The sequence below is a fragment of the Tachysurus fulvidraco genome, chromosome 5 (genome assembly GCF_022655615.1).
Source record: "Tachysurus fulvidraco isolate hzauxx_2018 chromosome 5, HZAU_PFXX_2.0, whole genome shotgun sequence".
Lineage (NCBI taxonomy): Eukaryota > Metazoa > Chordata > Actinopteri > Siluriformes > Bagridae > Tachysurus > Tachysurus fulvidraco.
In genome coordinates this window covers 24,609,568-24,624,031 of record NC_062522.1, presented here as the reverse complement: position 1 = coordinate 24,624,031, position 14,464 = coordinate 24,609,568, and the positions used below count along the sequence as shown (strand labels likewise).

General features: G+C 36.7%; 1 protein-coding gene across 1 annotated transcript in view; it reads right to left on the bottom strand.

Moving 5' to 3' along the window:
• The window catches only part of mmp24 (matrix metallopeptidase 24), a 33,355-nt gene extending 22,232 nt beyond the window's left edge, over positions 1 to 11,123 (bottom strand). Inside the window, exon 1 of the mRNA XM_027147143.2 lies at positions 10,818 to 11,123. Within this exon, the coding sequence (XP_027002944.2) occupies positions 10,818 to 10,943 (126 nt within the window). The 5' untranslated portion in view covers positions 10,944 to 11,123. The remainder of the gene's footprint in view (positions 1 to 10,817) is intronic.
• Positions 11,124 to 14,464: the final 3,341 nt, after the last annotated feature.

The window sequence follows — 14,464 nt, the reverse complement described above, 5'->3', positions numbered from 1 at the left end:
GTGCAAGAGTTGCAATTGCTAAACCATTAATAACAGACACCAATACAAAAATGTGATACATGGTGTCATGTTCATAAAAAACCCAGACAGCAATTATATGGTCTGATGAATCATCATTTACATTATGCCAAACAGCAGGTCAAGTTTATGTATGGAGAACTCCCAAGAAAGCGTACAACTTGAACTGTCTGATTTCAACCATGTAAAATGGGGGTCTATCTGTGAAGACTGGGCGTCCATATCTTGGTATTCTCTAGCCCCATAATTAGCCGTCATAGTCATGTTACTGCAAGTAAGTATTTGGAAATTCTATATGATCTTCTAAATGATCAGTTACATCTTATGATCCAAATGTTGTTTCCAAACAATTAAGCCATTGCTGGAGGGGAATGGGATCTCACTCCTTCCCTTGTTATTGAGGTCAGTCTGACATTCAACTACCAGCTGGATAACTCCCAGCCTGAGTAGGGCAATACCTGGAGTTAACATGCGATAATTATTGCCTGTTTCATGATAAAGCCCATCTACTTAATTTGTGTTTCTTTGTGCTTTCAGGGATGGCTGTAACTACAAAGAATGGGTAAGGGAACAAAAGAGCATGCAATACACAGTTAACCACACAGGCAGAAACATGAACTTCAATAAAGTAAAGCCCACAAGTTCAGGACAAGCCCTTTTCAACTGGTTTGTTTTTTGATTGAGTTTTTCAAAATGCACTGAAATGCATGGTATAAATAAATGAGAGCCAGAGCATTGCCAGAATTCTCTCTCCCAGTCATTCACAGACTTGACTTTAAGCTTTTGGAATACTGCTGGAGTACATTTTCTTCAAGGACCTCTCTGTATTTGGCTCAATTTACACATTACCAGTTGATGAGTAGTACATAACTGGGTTTCAGCAGACATAGTGCTTTGAATTTGCCCCAAAATTTAAGTCAATATTTTATCTCATTGGACTAGAGAATCATGTACTCATCCTCTCAAAGAGTCTTTAGGAGTTTTTGAGCTTCTGCCTTATGCCTTTTACTCATGAGTGGCTTCCCCCTGGTGATACCATAAAGGCCTGATTTATGATGTATTTCTAAAATTATATATCTGCATGTTCTTCCAACTTCAGAAGTTTCCCATAACTTCATTTCCCATTTCACAATAATAGAGCCTATTGTGATAACCGGAGCATTCAAAACTTTATAAATTGTGGTTTTTACTCAGCTCTGCGTGTTTTGACACTGTTTGTTTGCGGACATCTATTTCTCAGACTTGTCTGAGAATCATTCTGAATTGTGTGAGTTTATTATACACACATGTATGTCTTTCTATATCATATCAAATGAATTTCCACCAAGTAGACTTCAGTCAAGTTCTAGATATAGTCAAGATACTAGATATAGATCTCAGGATAATCAAAGCAAACTGTGCCTTAGCCAAGATATATAAATATCCAAATGCAATGTTTCAGTTCATGAATTGTTTTAAAACATGGTTTTATTCTGAAATTGAGCATCATGTATAGGAGCATAATGGTCCCTGTTTAAAGTAGTGGATAACACTGGAAAAAGCCAAGATTTTTCACAACATATAACAAATAGAATTTTCATAGCATTTTCATAGCCTTCAATCAAGTTCATAATCAATCTCAACTAGACACCCTATGGACCTAGTAATATCGCATTAGATTTACTTCAGTTCCTGGGTTGCTTACATTCCAGAAGTTCAAAAATGTTGAGTGGACACTCTACTCGAATGTACTATGAGGCTGCTGCTTTTCATTATAATGCCTGTATGTGGGTTATATAGATCTACTAATTAATACTAACTAATTTCTAGTTTGTACACACCAGTGTGTCTCCAATTCTCATTAACATAATCAACTAATCTGACTTCAGTGCATCATATCTATCCTGCCACTTGTTAAGCTTTCTTCACAAGAAGGTTTTCTGTGAAGAAATCCCTCAGCAGGCCAATTTGTACACTACAGTGGCAAGAAGTAGTATATGAAACCTTTAGAATTCCCTGCATTTATGCACAAATTTGTCCTAAAACCTTGTTTGATCTTCATTAAAGTTACCCTAATCAGCAAATGCATGTTTTAATTGATAACACAAATTATTGTATTCTTTTTGTACATATATCATTATGTATCAATTTTCATAGTATAGTAAAAGCTTAGGCTAATAGCTTCAACAACAGCTAATTAGACCAGCAAACCTGACATCCAATTCATGAAACAATATTGGAGGTGTGTGTTTGATCTACTTTGACTCATAAAAAGTACCAAAACATGAAACATGCATCACAAAAAATAGCTCTCAGAAGAACTATGATCAAGAGTTGTGTTGCATAAAGCTGGAAACGGTTACAAAATTATCTAGTTATCTAAATGTGTGCACCATACAATTGTCAATCAGTTAAAAAAAAAATAACTCCATAGTGACAGCTGAAGACTTAAATAAATCAGTGGTTTCTGTTAATGAGTCTACTATACAAACATTAAGGTAGGCATGAAAGCCACTTCCAATAAACAAACAAACAAACAAACAAATAAAAAAATAAACAGCCAAAGACCATATTGGCTACCTACAAGGCTACTTGGAAAATGTTTTATAGACAACATGCTGTCAAAGTAAAATTAAGGTTGAGTGGTTTTGAAAAAACATACCAGGTAACACTATGTCTGATGAGAAAAATGCACTGCATACCAACATGGAAAATATCATCCCAGTGGTTATGATAAGAGGAGGTTTTGATACTTAAAGGCCAGAACCAATTGCCACAGACCAAAGAAAAATCAACTCCCAAATATATCAATATATACTACAACATATAGCAGGGTAGCGAAGTGTCAGATGAATCTAAGCAGAAGTTTGTGATGCAGCAGTACACTTATCCTAAACATAGAAGTAAATCCACTATATAATGTCATCAGAAAATAAAAAATTAAATTAGTAGTGATCCAGTCTGAGCCCAGAGCTTAACACCATAGAAATGCTGTGGAATGACCTCAAGAGAGTTGTTCATACTAGACACCCTAAAAATATGGCTGAGGTGAAGCAAGGAAGAGTGGTCCAAAATTCCTGATATGGAAGATTATAATAGCCTGTGTGTTCTTGGCTTAATCATATTGTTTGACTTAGATTTTGATGAAGATGACATTTTATGACCAATTTAAGCAGAAACCAACTAAGACCAAAAGGTTCAAATAACCACCACACTTAGAACACATTATATGTCCTAATTAATTCTGTACAAATTGCAACACTGTACTCAGAATATGGTATGTGAATTCTGCCTCTGACATTTCTACATCATGTCACTGTGGGGATTTTTAATATGTTTTTCAATTTGTTTGTATCTTTCCAAGATAATACTAAAGGAATTAAGCTTATTCTATATCCAAAAATATTAGCAAATCATCATCATCATCATCATCATCATCATCATCATCATCATCATCATCATCATCATCATCAGTAAGTATTTTATCCTTGGAATACTGAGCTACAAATATGTTACCCTTTCAATTTCTTTCATACAGATACTAAACTTGTGATAAGAAAACAATACTGGCCTACTCCTGGAAAAAATAAGTGGCAGAAGAACCGGGTGTAAGGTCTCATTATTATCGCTGATAGTAATTGCCATGGATTGAATCTCTGTGAAACCACTAAACACAGTCAATTTTTGTGGCAAGAATCCCAGAATGCTGTTCAGCTCCACTAAAGAATCCCTACATAGTAGTGGCAAAAGGGTGTGTTGTTGAATTTCCCAGGGCTGCCACATCATCTCAGTGTGCAAGTACCACACTCTTAGCCTTATATGCATCCTCGACAGTGAGATTGCTGTCCCCTTGTATTTGCCCAGTGTATAAGTCATTCTCTTTGAGGCCAGCCTTGGTGAACCCTCTTGTGGAAGTACTATGTACTTCTTAAGTTTCCTGTCACTCTGGTGGTTTATGTACCTGTCCATCAATACAGTATGTCAAACAGGATGTCACGCAGTATATGACAATGTAACAAAATCCTAAAAGGCCCAACCAATCTGCCATAATCAGGACTGTCACAATTATGAAATTTGGGTGACAATTAATTAAATAATTGGGATTATGGGGATTTATTGTTTGTTTTAGTGCGTTGACGCTCTTCTAAATGACGATTAAGCATCACCTTGCACTCTTTTTCTGGCAACACATTGGTAGACGGTTGTGCTGCAGTAGATCACACAGCCTCTTCTTTTTTTTGGTGCAAGAGGTGTTTTATCTTCTGCAACTGCTTTGTAAAGAGTGAAGGCCATTGGTTCAGTTATCTTAAAAAAAATTATAACATTTGTGAAATATTTTCAAAGTGCATTTCCCACCTTCCTCCTCTTCTTTTTCTGTCATCTCCACCATCATTTTTAAAAGTGTCTTTGGTGTCACTTATGATTCCTGTTTCGATTCCTGGGTCAATAAGCGTGGCCTTTCTCAGGAGCTTTTAATGTTAGCTGGGCTATTCTTCTGATCAAGAACAGCACACATTTTTGTCTTGATATTTTATGTTAGAATTGTGTCCTTGGGGTCAGGGGATAAGAGTTTCTCTTTTAAAAGGACCAGCACAGGTTTCACGAAGGACAGATACATCCTGCCAGGTCGGGTTCATGTTTTCTGTCATCAATCAGGACACGTCTGATTGCAGGTAGTTGTTTCAGAACTCTGTCAGGAACCGTTTATACCCCTTTGTGTAGCGACATCCTAAAGGAAATATGACATCTTTGGTATAGTTTTATACAACTAAATTTGTTTTTAGATACAAATTTGTAATAATTTCACTTATAAATAAGGATGAATAACTATATTACTTTGCAATACATTAATTAGTTATTACATGCATACAAATAATAACTATATACAATAATAACGATGAATGTAGTGTAAAATAATATAAACATTAATCCTTATTTCTAATTGAAATTATATCAGATTTGTATCTGAAACTATAATGCCTTTTTTAGATAGATAGATAGATAGATAGATAGATAGATAGATAGATAGATAGATAGATAGATAGATAGATAGATAGATAGTACTAGACAATATCTACCTTCACTTTTGGGGTTGCTGTTCTAGAAATGCATGTCCTTCAGTGTGTGCTGCTGTCGCGTTTATATTTTGTTACCCATTCGAAAGCCTTTGCTATTGGTAGCTGAATGTCTGGCTGTGGATGCCTTGCAAACTTCAAATTCGGCGGGAAGTTGTGTCGCTGGTATTTCTCATATACGACACACATATTCGACACACTGCTGTGTTAATGTCTTTCGGCCGTCCTTTTCCGTCAGGTATAAAACCAAAATGTGTTTAGACACGTGCCATCATTTTTGGCTTCAATATTAAAATTCAATTCAATTCAAGTTTATTTGTATAGTGCTTTTTACAAATGACATTGTCTCAAAGCAGCTTTACAGAACATAAACATAGAACAAAAGGTTATTATAAAGAATAATATAAAGATTAATAGAATAAAAAATTCAAGATTAATATTAGATAGATTTAGTTCACAATGTGTATGTATTTATCCCCAATGAGCAAGTCTGAGGTGACTCAGGCAGCAGTGGCAAGGAAAAACTCCCTAAGATGGTAAAGGAAGAAACCTTGAGAGGAACCAGACTCAAAGGGGAACCCATCCTCATATGGGTGACACTGGAGGTTGTGATTATAAAAATACAGTCAAACAGATGTTGTATAGATGCAAAATATCACATGGAGTTCACATCTTTTTAGTATAGCAGAGTCCAAGAGTCTAAACATCTATTATTGCACTTATATGGTTCAGTGATACAAAATTCGGGAGAACAGTTTCATTTGAACTTAACGTGTATTTGCTTAGCGTAATGCATGCAGAGCAAGCATGTTGAAAGTAATGTGCTGCAGGTACTACAAGCTCCCCTTGTGGCTAATAAAAGTGAGCAATAATTGCGGTTGGACTGCAATCATACGGTTATTTAATAAACGTGACAGACTTAACCATAATATCCAACAAGGTGATGTGCTCTTTTTTCTCAGTAGGACAAGGATGTGCTCTTGTCTATGAAAAATTGGGTTATTCTTTAGTCCAGAGCTCAATCCTATCAGGCACCAAGCATGGATCAGACTGTCTGTTGGGTAAGGGCCATTCTTAAAGATAGGCTTGTAATGCTACTTTATCACTGTTTATTGTTATTCAGAGGACCAGTGACATTACAGAAACATGCAGAATGCCATTCTCAGACCATGGAATTTACTGTTCCAACTGTGTTTCTGACCAAAGGAAAATAACTTAATTGGGACAGATGGCCCTTCGCTAGAGTTGGATTTTGAACAGCCCTAAGCTGCAAAGACTGGGTTGATGGCAGATTTAGAGTTTATTTGACTGCACTTTAATAATCAGTATCCTTGTACTGTGCATTAGGGTGAGATAGCATTTCAGATTAGCTTGCATTCTCACTAAATCTATCTCCAATCCTCCAAATATGTCAGCATCCTTATACTCTGTTCTCAGGGGCAAATAGACTGCTTGCGGGGTTCTTGTGAATACAAGTATATTGCACAAAGTTACATTTCAGCATTTGGCAGACACCCTTCTCCAGATTGACTTACATTTTCTGTCTCATTTATACACCTGAGCAACTGAGGGTTAAGGGCCTAGCTCAGGGGCCCAGCAGTGGCAGCTTGGTGGACCTGGGATTCGCACTCACAACCTTCCAATTGATAGTACAACTTCTTAACCACTAGGCGATCACATCCCATTTTACCAATACTGATTCTGAAATCTGATCATTACTGCATGTAGACTGGCATTTTTTTTTGTGTAAATTTCCATTCTTTTTTGTGAGTAAGGCAGTATATATTAAATAGTATATTATATATTATAGTAAATATATTTCAGTAGAACCCCTTGCTCTAAAGAGCTATATTTACTTTTTCTAGTGTGTCTTGGAGTGGGTGCAGTGCTTGGGTCAGAATGCAAAATTTGCTTCCCTATGTAGCACCTCGTCAAGTGAGGCTACTGGGGAAGCAAGCATACTGCTGCCAAGCTGGCAATTATCTTAATGGTCTTTAATATTTGCAATCTGGCATAACAAAAGGTTTTAGCTAAAAGTAAAGCATCTGGCAATTCTCTGTGAGACTTAGAGGGTCCCTCAGCCACAGATATATCATCCTTCTCCTCATCAGGTGAGGAAAAGGTCCTTCCACCCATGCTCATGGGTTGTTGTTTTTTTTTTTGCATGTGGTCATAAAAGATTTTAGTTACAAAACCGAAAGCTAAGCTTTGTTTGGCTTTATTAAGTAGCCTCCATCTTTTGTTATACTTGACCATTTGGAACGAACATCCTTCCTGTGTGATGGCACATAGGTCATTTCAGAGTCCAAACTGGGTTCTACATAAACCAACCAAGCATGCCATGTCAGCTCTGGCATAACAGAGCTTTCTGTTCTTGAAACCTCTGTTTTAACCACTGCATCACTGAGATAATCGATGCCTAGGAATCTAATTCTGTAGAATAGGATAGAGCCTAGGCATTGACCACATAAGCATTTTCTGTATAGTGAGATCACTGTGACTGTCTCTGTCTTACAGCTCCGAAAACAGATAAAGTACTCCAATATATTAAGTAGTAGGGCAAGCAATTCCAAGGTCTTCTTTTGGGGTTAACATGGTTAACGATTATATAAATATTAACTCCCACTATTATGTAATAGTTATTGAAGATCACTAGAATAATAAATTATTTGTTTTCATTTTGAATATACCAATTTAGGAATGAATGGAAACATACAATAATGGTTAAGCTCAGATGTGTCCTGTCTATGATCTTTTGGTGTGAGTAAAATTGTCTTGCAGTGTAAAACAGTAGATTATATGAAGATTGATATTACAAAAAGAAAAATCTATTAACTAGATATTAACACAGAGTAAATGGGTGAGTAAATGGGGGCTATGGGTTCACAAGTACACACATGAAACAATTCCAATGGCAGTCATACATGCCAATGCCATTAGATGAGAACAGTTTCTTCCCTACTCCATATACTTCTCTTTCCATAATTCTTCAAAAGTTGATCTTTGTCTACTCCATCCATAGGATGTTGTTCCAGAAGTGTACAGACTATTTTTTAAATATATTTTTTGAATTTTTCATATATGGTCTTTCTCATTTTAAAGTTTACCAGTGGATTACAGTGTGATCTACCCACTTTCTATATTTTGGTTTTATTTCTGTATTCTCTTAATTGATGACTTTGACCCAGACCTTCCTGTGGGTGTTTTTAATGTTCTCAGTATTCTGGCTAACTGTTGTGAATGCTTTTTTCACCTACCTGTGCACAGTACAGCCGAGCAGGGAGAGATCAAATGTACGTAGTACAAATATGCAATGCAGAAATTTGCAGAATGCGCAGACTTCCCAGAGTGTCCCACTACAGCACACCACTCATGAAATCAACTTCATTTTTGAGCAGCATCACAGACTATAAACCATGTCACATGATTCATTAAAACACTGATTCAGGTCAGTCAGAATTCAGTATCCCTTGCCTCTCTTTCCAACAGCCCTCATCTTAGACTGTTAATAAACTTGATCTTCAAGAACTTAGAAAGTCATGTACACCACAAAACAGATGCTGGCCAAACTCTTGGAGAACAAGTTATTTGTAAAAGATAAGAGAAGTGAAGATAAGGACCACACGCTACAGGTTGCATTTTGTCCATATATTATCAGCAAGCCACTGTGACTTAGCACAGTTGACTCACACCTCCAGAGTTAAGGGTTTGATTCCTGTCTTAGTCCAAAGACACTGTAGGCTGACTGGCTTCTCTAAATTGTCATGCATGTATGAGTGCATTAGTGTATAAGCAACTGTGCCCTGTAATGGGTTGGCAACCGAAAGCATCTCCTTGTGCCTTCAGAATCTGATAGCTGTATTATCTCAGAGACTATTAGAGAACCCATACTCCACCCTCACAAATGCAACAACATTTCCCAGAAGCATCATGGACTACAAATCATCACATGATTCATCCACAGCTCAATCTCTCTGACACAAACACTTTTATCTAATCACACTTATGCTATAAATAACCTGAATGTTTTGCTCTTAGCCTGTTTTTGCAGTGTTTCACACAGTTTTTGCTCTTTGTACATGCTGTCTTGCACATTTCAGTCAATTGCTGTTTTGCACAATTCATTACAATACCTCATATAACTGCAGCTATTATATTAAGTGTTCATTACATTATTTTTGCACATGTACTATAGAACATACATGTACTCTGGTCGGCGCTGCTTTTTTTGTATCGTCATTTGTGTTTCATTTGTGTCTATTTTCCTAGGTCTAACTTAGTTAAGTCCTTAGCTCTGTGTTGTTCCGTGTAGCACCATGGTCCTGGAGAAACATTGTCTCATTTCACTATATACTGCTTCAGCTATATATGGTTGAAATGACAATTAAAGCTTCTTGACTTGTGGCCATGATTCCAAGTCTTTTGTTCTTGCTTGTTCTTTGTAGAACACGCTTTGTTTGATAGGCTACTTTTCATGATTCCCCAAGTTAAGTCTTAGTATTTGCTGATTGCCTGATCTTTGCTTCAGTTTTTGAATAAATCTGCACTTGCCTGCATCTGAGACACCTATCCTGATCACCACACCTAACAAAAAACAATTATAATTTTTATTTCCTATCTGCTCATGAGCTTTATTCTGTCACTGTATATAGACAGTAGATAGAAAAACCATGATTAGTCCAACCTATTGTTTCTGAAATAAATTGCCGACAATAATTCGCCAAATACAGCAACACTTGTTTATTATATACAAATACAGATCATTATAAATAAAAAACTGCTTCGTAAAACCATCATGTGTCAAAACAGACCTTGGCCGTATGCAGGTGAAAGCATTATTATTGACACTGTTGACATATTGTATCGGTTGTATACGGTTTGGAGTGTAGAGGGTATGTTTAGCTATTACAGTGTAGCTCCATGGCAGCCACAGCATCGCCATAAATTATGGAGGATGCTATATTTGGAACCATTGAGGACAAAAGAAATATAGCTTCGTTTCACAGAAAGGAAAAATACAAACAATACAAATTGAACATATAAACAATACAAGTTTATAGTCCATCATTTCAAACGATGGACTATAAACAATAAAAAATAAAGGAGCAGGTTGTAGGCTGTTGGCCTAATCGTAAACACTTGTATGTTAATTCAGCATAGCATGGATAAAATTAAACACTTTTTTTTGGTCTAAAATACGTTAGTGATATTTAAAGGGTTCAGTAAACCGCGATAGCAAAAATATCACCATTGTGTACAGGATCCCTCCTGTTTACAGTAAAAGCAGTCGTCTGCCATGGCGGATCCTGTTGGGTGTTTGGATTAAATGATACATAACGTTAATTGGTTCGGTCAACTAATATAAAGCACAAGCCCACTCGAGTAGGCATTTTCTCTGTGTTTTTTATTATTATTATATTATTATTATTATTATTATTATTATTATTATTATTATTATTATTATTATTAAAGGTTTAATTATGTTCTTTTCAACACATTAAAGAGATGCACTACATTTAGGGAACAAAAGAGAACTGACCGATTCAGCTATATTTATCTCAATTTCCGGCTATTTTGTGTAAACTTATTTATTCTACTTATTTGTTTATTCTTTCCTTTCTCTTATTGCTGTATTTCTCTTTTTCCTTTCTGTTAAATCCGAGATGCGCCAAGAGGAGGCGATGCTCGGCATCAGATGCTTTGCACCTCAACATACAGTACACACCGTTTTCATTGTCACCTTACCTCCACCACAAAGCTCTTCTCCTCTCCACAGACAGACACGACCCAAAACACGACGTGAAAGTAGCAGGTTTTCCAACATAAGCCCGGGAGCCCTGTCCTTTTACCCTTCACTCCCACCTCCGCCATGGCTGTCCCCCCAACAAATGTCCCCAAATCCTCCAGCAGTCGAGGACCAGTGTCTTTTAACTTAAGCTGTAAAAAAAAGTATCAAGCTTTTGTGTCCTGTTTATTTCCAACAACCAAGCCGAACATCAAACTCGGCGAAATCTTTGCGCAGGCGCGGAGCCATACAAAGGGCGTGCGCGCCCGCGGAGCTCGACGCGTCTGGAGCGTGTGCTCGCGCAGTCAAAACAAACACGCACGGCACGCAGGATTGGGAATCATTTAAAAAATTGGTTATATGTTGTTGAACAATAATATACATCACTTAAATTATGAATACAAATATAGTTTTTTAAGTCATTTAATTTTAAGTAGCTAGTCATTTTGTGCCCTAATGCTGAAAATAATGCAGTATGTATTATGTATTATTTATCCAGTATATAATTATCAGGTTTTATTTATCAGATATCTACATGGGGTTTCCATGTACCTAGCAATAACTTTGCATAACAATATGTAACACACACTGTTTAATAGCACCATTTTTAATAGTACCAAAGACCTAACAGGATGGTGATGCACATAATAGAGTGTTCATCGGTGTGTCTCTGTAGTACATGTATATATGTTTTAGCTTTAACTTTATTGTCAAGATTGGCTTGAATGATAGAAATATTGATATTCTGAGTGTATCTCTAAAAAAGTGCAGCTAAGATCCAGAGATATTCTAGAAAATGCATAGATTCTGCTCCTGACAGATAAATAGATTCTTTATTGTTACTGCACAGAGTACAACAAAATTAATTGTATCTCCTTATGGTGTAATAAAAAAGAGAATAACAAAAATTAAGGATAAATGAGTACAAATATAGACTACCTGATCAAGATTAAGATTAAGTTTAAGATTAAGTTACTATATATTTCTAATATCTATCCCTAATGAGCAGGCCAGAGGCAACAGTGTGAGGGAAAACTCCCTGATAATGTTAGGAAGAAACCTTGAGAGGAACCCAGGCTCAGAAGGAAACCCATCCTCATTTTGTGACACAGTAAATAAAGTAAATGTAATGTCCTTTCTACAACTGTTTGTAGTTGAGTGGAATCAAGCAACAAAAGATCACCGACCCTATCATAAAGCTGACTGATGAAACAGTGGTTCACAAAGAAGACATGACATCACACAAAGGGCAGCTCAATCCACAGAATACCATGAATCGATGGGAGTCAGATGTTGAGTAAAGATAGAAAGTAAATGTTCTAATGTTTTACTGTAAATGTGTAATGTAAAGGTAAATTGCATAATCTGCATGCAATAAATACTGACTGAGTCTAAGCTAGTTCATACAATATCTAATATTATAATTATCATTATACTATCTAAAATAAATAATAGGCAAAAAAAAAACAAAAAAAACAGAATGTTGCACATGGTTAAATAAAAAGATTTTCAAAGCAGTTGAAAATAGTTTCAAGCACATGCCCATAACATGGTGGACAACTTGGGTGAGCTACTTCTTTAAAGTATTTTAAAAAATGCAATAATAATGTAGCATGGAAGACCATCATCATCATTAAGTTGAGAAAATAGATTCACACATAGCAGCTGAGTGACGTTCTGCTGACGAAAACATTACTTTGTGACTTTGTGACTAAAGCTTTTAAGTATAACAGCCAATACCAACAACAGAGAGAATACAAGCTTGTAAACTTGCAAAGATGGCTTCATCCTCACATAACCTACAAAACATGCCTGCATTGAAGACATTATTTGTACAGCATATTTTCTGTATTCTTTGTGTGATGTACAGATCTGGAGATACACAGTGTAAATCCCTCTTATTGGATCTGAAACACTGAATTTTGGTCACAATGTGCCGAGCCACAGTGTGAGCCAGACTATCTGTGGAGGATGACTGCATCTCACACTGTTTCCATCTGGAGCTATAGTGGGTTCCATATAAACACATTACCAAGGTACAGGCAATGTTCAGCATGCACTGAATCTAGGTCACAATATGCAGAGCCAGAGTGTGAGCCAGACAAGGGGAGGACTGTATTTCACACTCCTTAAATCTAGAGCTTTGTTGAAGCACATTACAGAGCATGCATTATTATACACTAATATCAAATGGACACACATCACAAAAAAATTTCCAACAGACATTTCAACAGTGTTCATTGTATGAAGCATATTCTCCTCCCGCCCAATGTGAAACAATGTTAAGTTATTGCTCTGAATACATCTAGAACGTTTCTACTGGTGTGAAAAAAGTGTATAACAAATAGATTATTTTCCAAATAAATTATTCATTTTCTCAATCAAATATCCACTGTCTTATGTTCTTCACACAATCTTCAATCTTATTAAGCTGGTGTCTCTCATCTGACTTGACTAAAACATATAGTTGCATGTGAACAGCACAACAGTGGAACCTAATACCATGTTTACGAATAATTGCACCAAGGGGTAGCATATACAGGGAGAAAAGCAATGGGCCTAAAGCAGAACCTTGCAGAACACCAAACATTACTTTAGTATGTTTAGGGTAGGCACCATTTAGATCTACAAACTAATAGCGTTCATAGGTCACAATCAACCTGTGCCTATCTCAGGCGTCATCGGGCATCAAGGCAGGATACACCCTGGACGGAGTGCCAACCTATCGCAGGGCACACACATGCACACACTCTCAATCACTCATGCAATCGCACACTAGGGGACAATTTTCCAGAGATGCCAATCAACCTACAGTACCATGCATTTCTTTGGACCGGGGGAGGAAACCGGAGTACCAGGAGGAAACCCCCGAGGCACGGGGAGAACATGCAAACTCCACACCCACAAGGCAGAGGTGGGAATCAAACCCCCAACCCTGGAGGTGTGAGGCAAATGTGCTAACTACTATACAACAATATTTTAAATGCCTTGCATATACCCACAATTAACCAATAATTGAGTTTAAAATTGAAAGAAACATTTATATTAGAAGAAATATCAAGATTGTAATATAAAAGACAATGCATATAAAAGTGTATGTAGGCTGTTTATTAAGAACAACAAATAGATCCAAAGCATTAAGCAAAGGAAAAATCAATACCAGACAATCAAAATTAATCAATACTAAGTGTATATTTCAGAGGACATGAGGGTTTAATTACATACACAAGTCAGCAAACCTCAGCGATGTGCGAGAGTGTTAAGGCAATAGCATCCAAACATCCCAGTTCACCAAACTCTCATTTTCTCTTTCTTTCTCTATCTATCTAGTTTTAAACTTTAAAATGTTGAATTAATAAATATTTATACATTATTTTTCATTTTTGGAGGAGACACAGGAAGAAAAGCACGGATGCTGGTCGGGCCTACTAGCTAAGCTAAAGAAACAACCCCACAAACCTCCTCTTCTGAGTGTATTTCTCAATATCGCCAGATCTATAGCCAACAGAAAGGAAGAACTACAACCGCTGATCACCACGGATAACATCATAAAGAACTGCTGCATCCTACTGATAACAGAGATGTGGCTAAACCCACTCATAGCTGA